This window comes from Tachyglossus aculeatus, chromosome 11 (genome assembly GCF_015852505.1).
Source record: "Tachyglossus aculeatus isolate mTacAcu1 chromosome 11, mTacAcu1.pri, whole genome shotgun sequence".
Taxonomy (NCBI): domain Eukaryota; kingdom Metazoa; phylum Chordata; class Mammalia; order Monotremata; family Tachyglossidae; genus Tachyglossus; species Tachyglossus aculeatus.
The window spans coordinates 35160365-35174342 of record NC_052076.1 but is presented as its reverse complement, the minus strand read 5'-3'; the positions used below and the strand labels follow the sequence as shown (position 1 = coordinate 35174342).

General features: G+C 50.1%; 1 protein-coding gene across 1 annotated transcript in view; it reads right to left on the bottom strand.

Annotated features, from left to right (window-relative positions):
• The window catches only part of GRIK4 (glutamate ionotropic receptor kainate type subunit 4), a 232778-nt gene that overhangs the window by 167769 nt on the left and 51031 nt on the right, over window positions 1-13978 (bottom strand). The window contains 1 exon segment of the mRNA XM_038753600.1: window positions 4083-4214. Within this exon segment, the coding sequence (XP_038609528.1) occupies window positions 4083-4164 (82 nt within the window). The 5' untranslated portion in view covers window positions 4165-4214.

Here is a 13978-nt window from a genome sequence, read left to right as displayed (position 1 = left end):
ACAGTCCCTGTCTCTCATTGGGCTTACCATCCAAGGGTGAGGGGGAACAGATGTTTAATTCCCATTTTACAGATGAGGAAACTGAGGTGCAGAGAAGTAAAGTGACTTACTCAAGGTCATACGGCAGGCAAGTGGTGGGGCAGGAATTAGAACCCAAGTCTTCTGACTGCCAGTCCTATGCACTTTCCCCTAGGCCACACAACTCCTCTCCTCCAGTGCCCAAAGGGGCCGGACAAAGCTGAGCCATTCCCAGAGCTGGAGGTCAGAGCACATGAGGGGGATGCAGGGTGGTCAGGAAAGGTGGTGCCTGTCTCCCCATCTAGGCTTGTAGTGGAAGGGGGAGCTTGAAGGACTCAGAGCCAGCCTGGGTCTGAGGGGGGGAAAGACAGACACAATCATGTCTTCCACCTCCATCCCTCCCACTATCTCTGGATGTGAAAGAATGAGGGGGAAATGGTCTGCCCCACCACGAGTGGGGATGTTCTTCCTTCCTATCACCCCCTTTGAATGGGAGCCCCCTATGCGACAGCATCTGATCAGATTAGTACAGGGCTTACTACAGAGAAAACACTTAACAAGAACCACAGTTACTGCATCAACTGGCAACAGAGAAAGCTGGGGTCAGCCTGGGGCCTTAATAATAATGGTATCCGTTAAGAGCTTATTATGTGCCAAGTACTGTACTGAGTTCTGGGATGGATACAAACAAATCGGGTTGGACTCAGCACCTGTCCCACGTGAGGCTTACAGTTGCAATCCCCATTTTATAGATGAGGTAACTGAGGCACAGTGAAGTGCCTCCCCATCCCCCCCCGCCTTCCCTCCCCATCCCCCTCACCTTACCTCCTTCCCCTCCCCACAGCACCTGTATATATGTATATATGTTTGTACGTATTTAATACTCTATTTATTTATTTGTACATATTTATTCTATTTATTTTATTTTGTTAATATGTTTTGTTTTGTTGTCTGTCTCCCCCTTCTAGACTGTGAGCCCGCTGTTGGGTAGGGACCATCTCTATATGTTGCCGACTTGTACTTCCCAAGTGCTTAGTACAGTGCTCTGCACACAGTAAGCGCTCAATAAGTATGATTGAATGAATGAATGAATGAAGTGATTTGCCCAAGGTCATACAGTAGATGTGGCAGAGCTGGGATTAGAACCCATGACCTTCTGACACCCAGGCCCGTGCTCTATCCACTAGGCCATGCTGCTGCTGCCTTACTAAACCCTGCAGGACTCACTGGTGAACCCTGAGCAGAGTTTACTGACTGGTTGGCAGGAAGGCTCAGCCGGCTAGTCTCAGACTAGCCAGGTTCAGCGGGAGGGGGCTCACCCTCTGAGGGGCCGTCTGGTCGACCTGGATGGTTTGAGCCTGCATCCTGCCAGCCACTCTGGGGACCCGGAATTTAACTCCCTACCTCTTACTAAACATTTCAAGCCAGACAGCTATTTCTCTTTTCCTGAAGTTTTCCAAGGAAGAAGTGATTCTGAGCTCCTGAACTGACCCCCTTTCCTCGGGCCCCCCCATCAGTCTCCCCTGACAGTTCTCTCTCTTTCCCAATTTAGCAGCACCAAATGATCTCATCAGCATCTACTGTTCTCCAAACCTTTTTCTGGAGTTGTACCTGGCTTACCCTGGGCAGGCCCCAAACTGGACCCACTATCTAGTAGCACAGGGAAGGTGGGAGAGAAGGGCCTGTCCTACTGGACAGAGAGTGGCAGAGGAAGGGCCTGTCCCATTGGGCAGAGTGGCAAGGGGAGAGCCTCTCTCACTGGGCAGAGTGGCAAGGGGAGAGCCTCTCTCACTGGGCAGAGTGGCAAGGGGATGGGCCTGTCCCACTGGTCAGAGTGGTAGGGGGTGGGCCTGTCCCATTGAGAAGAGTGGCAAGGACTCATAAACCAGCCCAGCCTGGTACACCAGCACCAAAGGGAGCAACTTGTGATTCTTGTGGGAGCGGCCTGGTCACCCACCCCGCTGGCCCACCCCAGCCTTCCATCTTCCTGGAGGGAGCAAGCTGCCAGTAGCCACTGGGGGCCACCAGAAGCCATGAGGAGCCACCGGGGCAACAGCTTTTGACTGCACCCTCTTTGTGCTTCTCATCAGCCACAAGCACAGATGGAAGAGTTACTGCTTCCTCTGCTGACTCAGAGGGAAGATGGGCTCTCTCTGCCTGTCCCTAAGAACCACAAGATCTTATAAATTAAGCATCTTAAGGATATGAGTCGTTTTGCATTGCTCCGAAAAGGAATTAAATTGGGCTTTGAAGTTTCCATCTAAATGAATGGTGGGAAGATGGGGAGAAAAGGAGGAGGCACAGGAAGTATTGGGCTCTTTATAGGGTGCCCAGGGGAGGGGGGTTGGGCAAGCCAGGGAGGACAGATAGGTCCCTGCCTGGACTCCCGGAGACAAGTGGCTCTTGGGGAGGGTTGGAGAGGAATGTCTGTTCCCACTGAGAAACACAGAGCAGTTGAGGGGCCTTGGGGAGTCCCTGCTTCTCTCCTTCTCTTCCCTCTGATTCACCTCTAATTCCTCTTCCAGCTCCCATCGGTGACCCCAAGGAGGCTGGACCAAATGGATGATGCAGGAATTAGAAGACCTTGGATCAAGATGCTGCTCCATGCTGTGACTGTAGACGAGTCACATTTTTAAAAAAATGATATTTGTTAAGTGCTTACTATGTGCCAGGCATTGTACTACTACTGGGGTAGATACAAATTAATCTGGTTGGACACAGCCCCTGTCCCACATGTGGATCACAATCTTAATCTCCATTTTACGGATGAGTTAACTGGGGCTCGGAGAAGTGAACTGACTCGCCCAGGGTCACACAGCAGACATGTGGTGTAGCTGGGATTAGAACCTCCATGGGTCTCAATTCCTCCTGTAAAATAAGCACATTAATCCCTGCCTCTCCATGAATCTCCTTGCCTCATAGAGACATCGTGAGGAAGAAAGACAGAAGCCCGCCCACTTGGATTTCACAGAAGACTGTGTACCACGTACCCTAACATTTAGCACAGTGCTCGGCACCTAGTACACACATTGCAGATACCATAGTTATAATCATTATTAGAATACTTAGAAGTCACTCGAACCTGAATACATGAGCAATGGCCTCCTGGCTCACCCCAAGGTCCTCTGGGCCCAAAGTCCGATCTCTGATAGGGACCCCAGAAGAAACCTGGAAGAAGCATGTGGCAATTTTTTTAAAAAATGGTATTTGTTTGAGCTCTTACTATTGCCAGGCACTGTAGTAAGAGCTGCAGTAGATACAAGATAATCAGAGTGGATAAAGTCCCTGTCCCACATGAGGCTGACAGGCTTAATCCCCATTTTGCAGATGAGGTAACTGAGACACAGAGAAGTGAAGTGACTTGCCCAAGATCGCACAGCAGACAAGTGGCAGAGCCGGGATTAGAAGCCAGGGCCTTCTGACTCCCAGGCCCAGTCTTTATCCAGTAGGCCACACTGCTTTTCAGGGACAGGAATTCACCACTCCGACGACAAGCCAAACCTTTCCCTTTAGCAATCCAACAAAGTCCACCACTGGGGATTTATTCCACTTCTTGAACCTATTGATATTTTGGCTCTGCCCGCCTTCCAGTGATAATGAATTCCACGGGTTTGCCACCCACTGGGGGCAGAAGGTGTTTCATTTTGAACCTGCCACCAACTGTCAACAGGTGCCCCCCTTGCTCTGGGGTCGGGAAGGACAACTGTTCCGCCTCTGCCCTGTCCACACCCTTCAAAAGTGTCTGAACACTTGGAGCATGTGTCTCTGACGCCTCTGCCCAAGGGAGTGTTGGCATCGTTTCCACTTCTTGGGCTCAGCTGAGCTGTCCCAGTTACATCAGTATGAGGCTTTGCTGAGCACACGAAAATCATCTTGGGTCTAGATTTTTAAGAATACAATAATCTCCCTGTTTAGGGGACCGGTGTCCCCGAGGACAGTTGGGGATAGAGATACTCTGTGGTTCCGGCAGGATGGGATAATGGCCTCCATGCCCGGCTGAGCCCCCCACGTGGTCCTGCCCCTCCACCTTCAAGCCCCCAGCGGGGAGCCCGCTTGGTACTCACCGATCCGCAGGGAGTGTGGACTGCCAGACACAGCCCTCAGCCATGCCAGGAGGAGCACCAGGGGCGCCAAGACCCGGGGCATCTTCTAAAAATCCTCATGGGGCCCTCTGATGGTCTGGGCATGACATAACTCTGCAACACAACAGGAGAAAGCAGGATGAGGAGGGACTCTGGGCCTCCAAAGATTGAAGAGAGGGTGAGGATGCCAGGGGAAATCACCATCATATTAAATGTGGCATTTGTCAAGAGCTTCATAATAATTATAATGATGGTATTTGTTAAGCGCTTACTATGTGCAAAGCACTGTTCTAAGCGCTGGGGAGGTTACAAGGTGATCAGGTTGTCCCACGGGGAGCTCACAGTTTTAATCCCCATTTTACAGATGAGGTAACTGAGGCACAGAGAAGTTAAGTGACTTGCCCAAAGTCACACAGCTGACAGTTGGTGGAACTTGGACTTGAACCCGTGACCTCTGACTCCAGAGCCCGTGCTCTTTCCACTGAGCCACGCTGCTCCTCCAAGTTCTTACTAAGCACTGTGCTAGACTCTGGGACAGATACAAGATGATCAGGTTGGAAACAGTTCCTGGGTCACAGAGGGCTCCCAGTCTAAGTAGGAGAGAGAACAAGCATTGAAATCCCCATTTTACAAATGAGAAAACTGAGGCCCAAAGATGCTACATGAAGCGCCCAAGGTCCCACAAACGGCAAGTGGCAGAGCCAGGATTAGAACCCAGGTCCTCTGATTCCCAGGCCTGTGCTCTTTCCACTAGACTACTTCGCTTGACTGTATACTCTCTGTGGTCAGGAATTGTGTCTACAAACTCTACTGTATTCTGTGGACTCCCTAAATGTTTAGTATTGTACTCTGCGCCAAGTGCTCAATAATTACTATTGATTCATCGATTGATTAATTGGAGTCCAGCTTGTTTCCATTCCAGAGATGAGGTATCCCAACTCCAGGTGAGCCCAGGGTCCCATACGCCTTGACACTGCACCTTGATCTCATCTATCTCACCACTGACCTCTTGCCCAGAACGCCCTCCCTCCTCATATCCGACAACAATCCATCTCCCAGCCTTCAAAGACTTATTGAAGGCACATCTCCTCCAAGAGGTCTTCCCTGACTAAGCCCTTCTTTCTTCTTCTCCCCCTCCCTTCTGTATCACCCTGACTTGCTCCCTTTACTCATCCCCCCACCAAGCTCCACAGCACTTATGTCCATATCTGTAATTTATTTATATTAATGTCTGACCCCACCTCTAGACTTAAGCTTGCTGTGGGCAGGGAACGTATCTGTTAATTGTTATATTGTACTCTCCCAAGTGCTCTGCACACAGTAAACAATCAATACAATTAACTGACTGATGGAGAAAGACCACAAACTTCCAGAGGACTGGAGTCTCTAGTCTGCCAAGATTTGGCTTGCTCAGGAAGGCCAGCCCAGCATGGTTGGCCTTAAGGGTCCCAAGTCCTCCCTCTCCTCCTCCTCTCTTCTTCCTCCTGTTCTGACCCTTGGGAAAGGGAGGGGTCAGGGAAAGGAACTTGGCAGTTATGCAAAAAGGAAGGAAATGCCCAGATAATGGATGAGAAGCCAGGCCTTCTCGAGCTGCAGGTGAAAATTAGCAGAGAGAAAACTACTTTTTCCTAGTTTTCCTCTGAGGTGGCTGTGGGGAAAGAGGGCCAGGCAACGTGGTAAAGATCCAGGCTTGGACTCAGATATCTGTGGTCCCTCTCTGCCTTCAGTTTCCCCAACTAAGAAATACGTGGAAGGAGAAATCTGCCACTTCCCTGTCTTTTCCAGGACCTGGACTGCAGTGAGTTTGGCAGTGGCCAGACCAAGAACGTCTCCACAATTGTAGGGAGGTATCTCTCTGGCCCCCACCTCTCTTAACCTTTAGGGCTGTGTGCCAGTCAGGACTCTGAGAATTCATGGACCCCTCCCTCAGCTAGTTCAGAAGGAACCGGTCCTCTCCTCCAACCCACTACTATCCTGGCTGCTGGCTCGCTCCTTTCTGCCACTCTTGGCGAGCTGAGCCCTCTCCCCCCACTGCCCCCAGCCCTGCCACCCGCCGCTCTCCTCTTGTGCTCCATGTTCTGGGAAATTGCACTCCTGCTGGGTTGTGTCGCTGGGCACGGTTGGGGTGGTTGCTTTGTTTACAACTCACTTGTACTAATAGCACTGGGCAGGCATCTGAGAAGCCGCTAATCTTCTCCCTCTCCTGCCATGCCCCAGTCTAGGTCAGAATTAGGGGAGTGGGGGAAGGGTCAGAGACTGGTTGTTCCTGGGGAGGCAGGAGATTCCCAGCCCGCCAAACCCGCTGTCCACTCTGTCCCGGTCCCAGCACTGCTAGCTGCAGAAGTGAACTGAGCTGGGTGCCCTGAGGGAGCAGCAAGTTGAAGTCCGTTGCCATTGCTCATTAAAGCACCCCCACGAGGAGACTGGGCCCTGGCTTGGGTCCTGGCTCGGGTCCTGACTTGGCCGCTTGCCGTGGCCTGGGCAGGGGGTTTTCAGTGATTCACTGTGAGTGATGGAACCACTGTGGCTGCCGTCAGCCACCTTGGCCCTCGGCCCCCAGGAGCTGGGAGGAATGGGGACAGCTTCTCACTAGGGAGGTTTGGCCTGGGTGTCTTGGTCCCTCACCCCCGCCACACATAATAATTATTATTATTATGGTATTTGCCAAGCGCTTACTATGTGCCAGGCACTGTACTAAGTACTGGGGTGGATACAAACAAATCAGGTTGGACACAATCTCTGTCCCACATAATATTAGTGGTACTTGTTTAGCACTTACTATGTGCCAGGCACTGTTCTAAGCACTAAGGTGAATACAAATTAATCAGGTTGGACACAGTCCACGCCCCACATGGGACTCCCGGGCACCAAAAAGTGACGTGCCACCCGTAGCCACAGAGCAGACAAGTGGCGGAGCCAGGATTAGAACCCATGACCTTTTGACTCCCAGGCCTGTGCACTAACCACTGGACCACACTGCCATGACATGGGGCTCAAAGTCTCAATCCCCATTTTGCAGATGAGGTAACAGGCATGGAGAAGTGAAGTAACTGCCCCAAGGTCACAGCAGACAAATGGCGGAGCGGAATTAGAACCCATGTCCTTCTGACTCCCAGGCCATGCTCTGTCTACTACACCATGCGCACATACATGGGGATTTCTCTGACCCAGGTTGGGGCATCCAAAGTCTCTCCAGAAAATGGGCTGGGAAACCCGGTTGCCTAAGGGATGGCGGAAGGGGAGTCTCACTGTTCTAGGCCATAGTATCCGGGCTCCACCTGTAGTAACTGAGTGGAGCACTGGAGTTACAGTGGGTAGGAGAACAAGGAGGGGATAGGCACCAGTGGCCTCTGATGAGGCCTTCAAAATAACAATGCCACTGAGGAGCTCGGAGGCTGGCTTCCAAACACATATACATACACGCGTGCGCACACGCACACACTCTGTCTCTTTCTCTCCTCCCTGCCATTGGCTGCTCCTTTGAAGCACACAAACCTCCTGAGCTCCAGTCCACATCAGGGGCAGGCAAGGGCCACTAAAAAATTTCTCTCCCACTGCTAAAAGAAACTCCCCACTTGTTCCAACCCCCACGGTGCAGCCACCCCCCTCCCCTTGGCTAGGGTTTCCCCCACCCCCGGGTTCCCCAGTTGCCTGTTTCCTCGGTGCTGTGAGCCCATTGTTGGGTAGGGACCGTCTCTATATGTTGCCAACTTGTACTTCCCAAGCGCTTAGTACAGTGCTCTGCACACAGTAAGCGCTCAATAAATACAATTGAATGAATGAATGATTGCAGTCTGCCTAGGTGGCCAATGGGCCCCCTCAGAGGCCCTGAACTCTAATAATAAAAATAATAATAATAATAATAGCATTTGTTAAACACCTAATAAATGCCAAACACTGTTCTAAATGCTGGGGGAAATACAGACAAATCGAATTGGACACAGTCCTTGTCCCATATTGGGTTCACAGTCTTAATCCCCATTTTCCAAATGAGGTAACTGAGGCAGAGGGAAGTCGAGTGACTTGCCCAAGGTCAAACAGCAGACAAGTGGAGGAGCCAGGGTTAGAACCCATGACCTTCTGACTCCCAAGCCTGGGCTCTTTCTACTAGGCCATGCTGCTTCTGCAGGCCAAGGGAGCCCGGGTCCGACCCCTGGGGATCGAGGGAGTCCCTGGCCAAAGGACCACGGCAGTAGTGCCAAAGGCAGTAAAGGCATTGTTTCAGTGCTTACTGTGTGCAAAACACAGTACTAAAGGCTGGGAAAGAGTACACTGATGGGAATCAGACACAGACCCTGACCCTCCCTAACCACCTGAAAATAAGAAGTCAGTCAATCGTATTTATTGAGCGCTCTGTGCAGAGCACTGAACTTGGTGCTTGGGAGAGTGCAATGTAACACAACAGACACATTCCTTGCCCAAACTGAGCTTACAGTCAAGAGGAGAGAAGGGTGAGAGGTACTAGCCACAAACACAAGGGAGAGGAAATGAATATTTAAGGCAGCACCCAAACTGAAAACAAAACTCAGTAGGGCACCCTGACAAGAAGGGCAGTGAGTTAAGCTGCAAGAGAGGATATAAAGTTCTGAGAGTATTTGTGTTTGGGAAGGAGGAACGTAGGTTCACCAGGGGAACTGTGATGGAATGCATGGGTTTATTATTATTATAATTGTTATCATACTTGTTAAGTGCTCACTTGGTGGTAAGCACTGTTCTGAGCACTGGGGTAGGTTTGAGTTCATCAGACTGAACAAAGCCCCTCTCCTATGTGGGGGCTCACAGTCCAAATTGGAGGAGCTAGGCTTGAATCCCCATTTTACAGATGAGGTAACTTGAGGCCCAGAGAAGTTAAACGACTTTCCCAAGGTCACACAGCAGGCAAATGGTGGAGCTGGAATTAGAACCCAAGTCTCCCCAGCCTGTGCTTTTTTCCAGTACGTCACCCTGCTTCTCAACAGAGTTGCGAAGAAACAGGGAGAAATAGGGTTTCTCTAACAGTCTTTAAGTGGGGGGACCAGGTGTGGAAAGGAGGGTATGTCTACATGTTTTGTTTTGTCACCTGTCTACATGTTTTATTTTGTTGTCTGTCTCCCCCCTTCTAGACTGTGAACCCGTTGTTGGGTAGGGACCATCTCTATATGTTGCTGACTTGTACTTCCCTAGCGCTTAGTACAGTGCTCTGCACACAGTAAGTGCTCAATAAATACGATTGAATGAATAAATGCAATTGAATGAATGAATGAATTTTCAGACTCCTGAAGGCTCAGATTCCACAGCCACAACTGAGGGCACAGTCACAACTAAGACTACAATCATCACTCAAGAATGATGCATTGAAGTCCTTGATATTGCCGCCTGGAAGATCGAGCGTATTTCAGAGATTGTTTCCTTCTTCAAACCGAAATGTGGCTTTCCTGCTTCCACTAGAAGTAAATAGACTCACCGTCATTAGAGAGGGGAATGAAGGGTGATGGATAAATGTGGGGTCACTCGTGCTCCTGGGCGTTGAGGATGAATCAATAACTCAGTCTACACATTCCCTCACCCTTACAGTGGGGTCTAACGGCAGCAAGGGGGGCAGGCCCCCAGCAGAAGCCGTGACCTAAACTCGTCCCACCCTGCAAAATGATTACATCACGGTAGAGTGGATCCTTTCTGCGCTCTCTTTTCAGAAGTAAATGACAAATGGCTTCGAGGTCTGTGGAATGTGGTCTGGTTTCATTGTGTCAAGGGGCTGCTTCTCTGTTGATGAATTAGGATCTTTCGAATGAACGAAAATTTACAGCAAATTTGTTATGCTGCTTGGCGAGAAGCAGGTGAATCACTAATAACAGGCTCAATCAACGACCCTTAGTGCCGAGAAGCTGGAAAGCCCTCGGCCACTGAATGGGAGACGCAGAGTGACGGCTGTGAAAAGGAACGCATCCCACAGGGGCACCCTGACATTGCATCTGGCCTGGCTTTCTTCCCAATTCTGCTCTGTCACTCTCCAGTCCAGGCATCACAACCCAAATAGCCTGATGTCCTTGGCCAGGAAGCAGAGCCTGGGCTCTTTCTATTCTTGGAATGGGAGAAGACAGTGACCTCTCCCCTTCCTTAGAGAAGCAATGCAGCCTAGTGGAAAGAGCCCAAGCCTGGGAGTCAGAAAGCCTGGGTTCTAATCTCAGCTCTGCCATTTCCCTGCTGCGTGACCTTGGGCAAGTTACTTAACTTTACTGGGCCTCAGTTTCCTCATCTATAAAATGGGGATCACATAGTGTCCCTCCCCCTTAGACAGTGAGTCCGCCATGGGACAGGAACTGGTTATGAATGGATTGAATTATACCTACCCTGTGCTTAGTACAGTGAATTTGCACCTAGTAAGCATTTATATACCACAATGATTCTTATTATATTCCCTCCTAAAGTCCAATGGGATAGCATGCCTCTCTCCATGGGGCTGGAGTCCTTTTAACAATTTTCCCTGGCAAACGTGCACCAAGGTTAACATAGGCTGACTCACTCCTTCCTCTTTTTTTGTGGGGGGGGGAAGAGGAGGGGTAAGGAGAAGAGGTATTTGTTAAGTGCTTACTAGGTTCCAGGCACTAAGTGCTGGGGTGGACACAAGCTTATCAGGTTGGACACAGTCCCTGTTCGACATGAGTCTCAGCCTTAATCTCCAGTTTACAGATGTGGTTACTGAGGACCAGAGAAGTTAAGTGACTTACCCAAAGACACACAGCAAACAAGTGGTGGAGTCAGGATTAGAATCCAGGTCCTTATGACTTCTAGGCACTATATACCAGGCCACGCTGCTTCTCCTCTCTGGGTCTGAGACTGAGTTGGCCACAGTGGCTTCCCAGAGCCTGGAAGATACCCCAATGCCTCTTCTTTTCAAAGACTGAGCCATCACTGGGGTCTGTCCAAAGACACTCAGACCAGTCCTTGGCTCCCATGGGAACCACTGTAGTCTAATGGATAAAGCATGGAGCCTGGGAATGGATAAAGCATGGAGCCTGGGAGCCAGTGGACCTGGGTTCTAATCCTGGCTCCACCACTTGCCTTCTGCGTGATCTTACAGTCTACAGGAGGAGAGAGACATGGCTCAGTGGAAAGAGCACAGGCTTGGGAGTCAGAGGTCATGGGTTCAAATCCCAGTTCTGCTAATTGTCAACTGTGTGACTTTGGGCAAGTCACTTAACTTCTCTGTGCCTCAGTAACCTCATCTGTAAAATGGGGATTAAGACTGAGAGCCTCCCGTGGGACAACCTGATCACCTTGTAACCTCCCCAAAACTTAGAACAGTGCTTTGCACATAGTAAGTACATAAAAATGTCATTATTATTATTATTATTATCTTGGGCAAGTCGCTTAACTTCTCTGTGCCTCAATTTTCTCAACTGCAAAATGGGGATTCAATACCTAATCTCCTTCCTATTTGACTTTGAGTCCCATGTGGGACAGAGACTATTTCGGGCCTTATGATTTGTATCAACCCTAGCACCTAGAACAGCAATTGACACATAGTAAATCCTTAAAGAATACCATAAAATAACCCCCACCCTCCTCCTTCCAGAGCCAGTGAGTTATGTGCACCTCTCGCTCTGAAGCGCCCCAGGGGGACAAAGGGAGGGAATAGGGCACAAAGCCCAGTGGGGTTCTCATGGAGATATTTTCCTAAGACTGATGCACCCACTCTCCAGGTAGTCCCACCTCTTCCTCATTCTCCTTCTCCTCTCCCAGCTCAGTGGCTGGCCTTCAGCCTCCATGTTCCACCTCCAGCCTCCAAACTCTGGTTCCAGCCTCCACACTCTGCCTCCTCATCTACTTCCAGCTTCCATGCTCTGCTTCCAACCTCCAGGCTCCACATTCTACCTTCTGTTTCCATGCTCTGCTTCTAGCCTCCACATTCTGCCTCCATGTTTACCTCCATTCTCCACAGTCTGCTTCCTGCTTCCAGCTCCAGGTTCTGCCTGCAGCCTCTGAGCTCTCCTTCCCATCAAGAGGCTCTCTCTTCACCTGAACTGAACTCATCATCAGATGAGAGAGGCAGGGCTGGTTCTATCTCGCCTCCCCAGGCAGCAGAGAGATGAAAGGAAACCTGTGGCTCTGACACCTGGGATACCAAGAGGATCAATCATTTTGCATCTCTCAGGGCCTAGCCAGGTGAGGGAGGTGGGAGGGTGGAGGAGGAAGATAAGCACCTGGCAGGTGGATGGTGGAGGGAGGCCGCCCCTTCCTGTCCTGCTTTCTGTCTCTCTCACTCGCTCTGAGTTATCAGGGCTTTGCAACTCCCCTCCATGCTGACACATTCACACCCCACTAGGCTTTCCGTGCTCATTAGCTTGTCCCTCCCATGTCAGACCAGCTCAAAGCTAAATAAGTCCAGGTGGCTTTCTTAGGTAGGTCTCACTCCCCTGTTACCCTTCCTGAGAAGCCACTCTTTTCAGTCAATCAGTCATATTTATCGAGAGCTTACTACGTGCAAAGCACTGTACTAAGAGCATGGGAGAGTACAATCCAACAGCATTAGCAGTCACGTTCCCTGCCCATAACAACCTTACAGTCTAGAGGGGGAGACAGGCATTAATACGCATACATAATTTATAATATATAGTTTAAAGATACTTTACATAAGTGCTGTGGGGTTCAGGGCGGGGCAAATATCAAATGCCCGAAGGTCACAGATCGTAGTGCATAGACAATGCAGAAGGGGGAGTGAGCTGGGGAAAAGTGGGCTTCAACAAGGAAAGCCTCTTGGAGATGTGACCTTAATAATACTTTGAAGGCAGACTTTTTCTCTCCCACCATTTCACAACTCCCTGGAAATCACGGTCACCTGCTCGCTGAGAGACGAAGGTCTGACCCGGGAGCAGGTCAAGCCATCTGTCTGTGGCCGGCCCACACTTCTCCCCTGGTGGAGGCAGCGGCTTTCCCCTGATCCTCTGTTGGGCTTCGCCTCCAGCTTCCTTTTTAATTAAAAAAGCTAAATCAAAGGAGGTTTCTAATGGGCCCAATTCATCTTTATTAATAAACGCTCAAAGTTGTAACCCAGCTTGGTTCCCCATGAAACACCGCCCGCGGCCCTGGAGGCGAGAGCGCCTTCACTTCAGAGCCACCTCGGTCCAGAGCTGCCAGGAGAATCCAAGACTGGGGAGGGACCTGGGCAGGGACAGGGACCGGGACCCAGACACAGAGGGACTGAGCCAGCCACCAGATAGGCAGGGGTGGCAGAAGCTGGGACAGAGAAGAGTTATTCATTCATTCAATCGTATTTATTGAGCGCTTACTGTGTGAGAGCACTGTACTAAGCACTTGGGAAGTACAAGTTGGCAACATATAGAGACGGTCCCTACCCAACAGTGGGCTCACAGTCTAGAAGGGGGAGACAGACAACAAAATATATTAACAAAATAAAATAAATAGAATAAATATGTACAAATAAAATAAATAGAGTAATAAATACATACCTCCCACTCCGAACAGATCTCCGAGTTCCTGAGCAATAATTCCCAACTGGACTACCTGTTGGTGGGAGCCCTTGTCCCCTCCCTCTGTAGTCATTCATTCAATCACATTTATTGAGCTCTTACTGTGTGCAGAGCACTGTACTAAGCGCTTGTAAAATAAAAAAAATCTCACCTCCCCGGGAAGCCCAATTCCACTCCCCCACCAGTCAATCAGTCAATGGTATGTATTGAGTGCTTACTGTGTGCAGAGCACTGTACTCTGGAGAAGCAGCATGGCTCAGTGGTAAGAGCGCAGGCTTTGGAGTCAGAGGTCATGGGTTCAAATCCCAGCTCCACCAATTGTCAGCTGTGTGACTTTGGGCAAGTCACTTAACTTCTCTATCATCACCATCAATCGTATTTATTGAGCGCTTACTATGTGCACAGCAC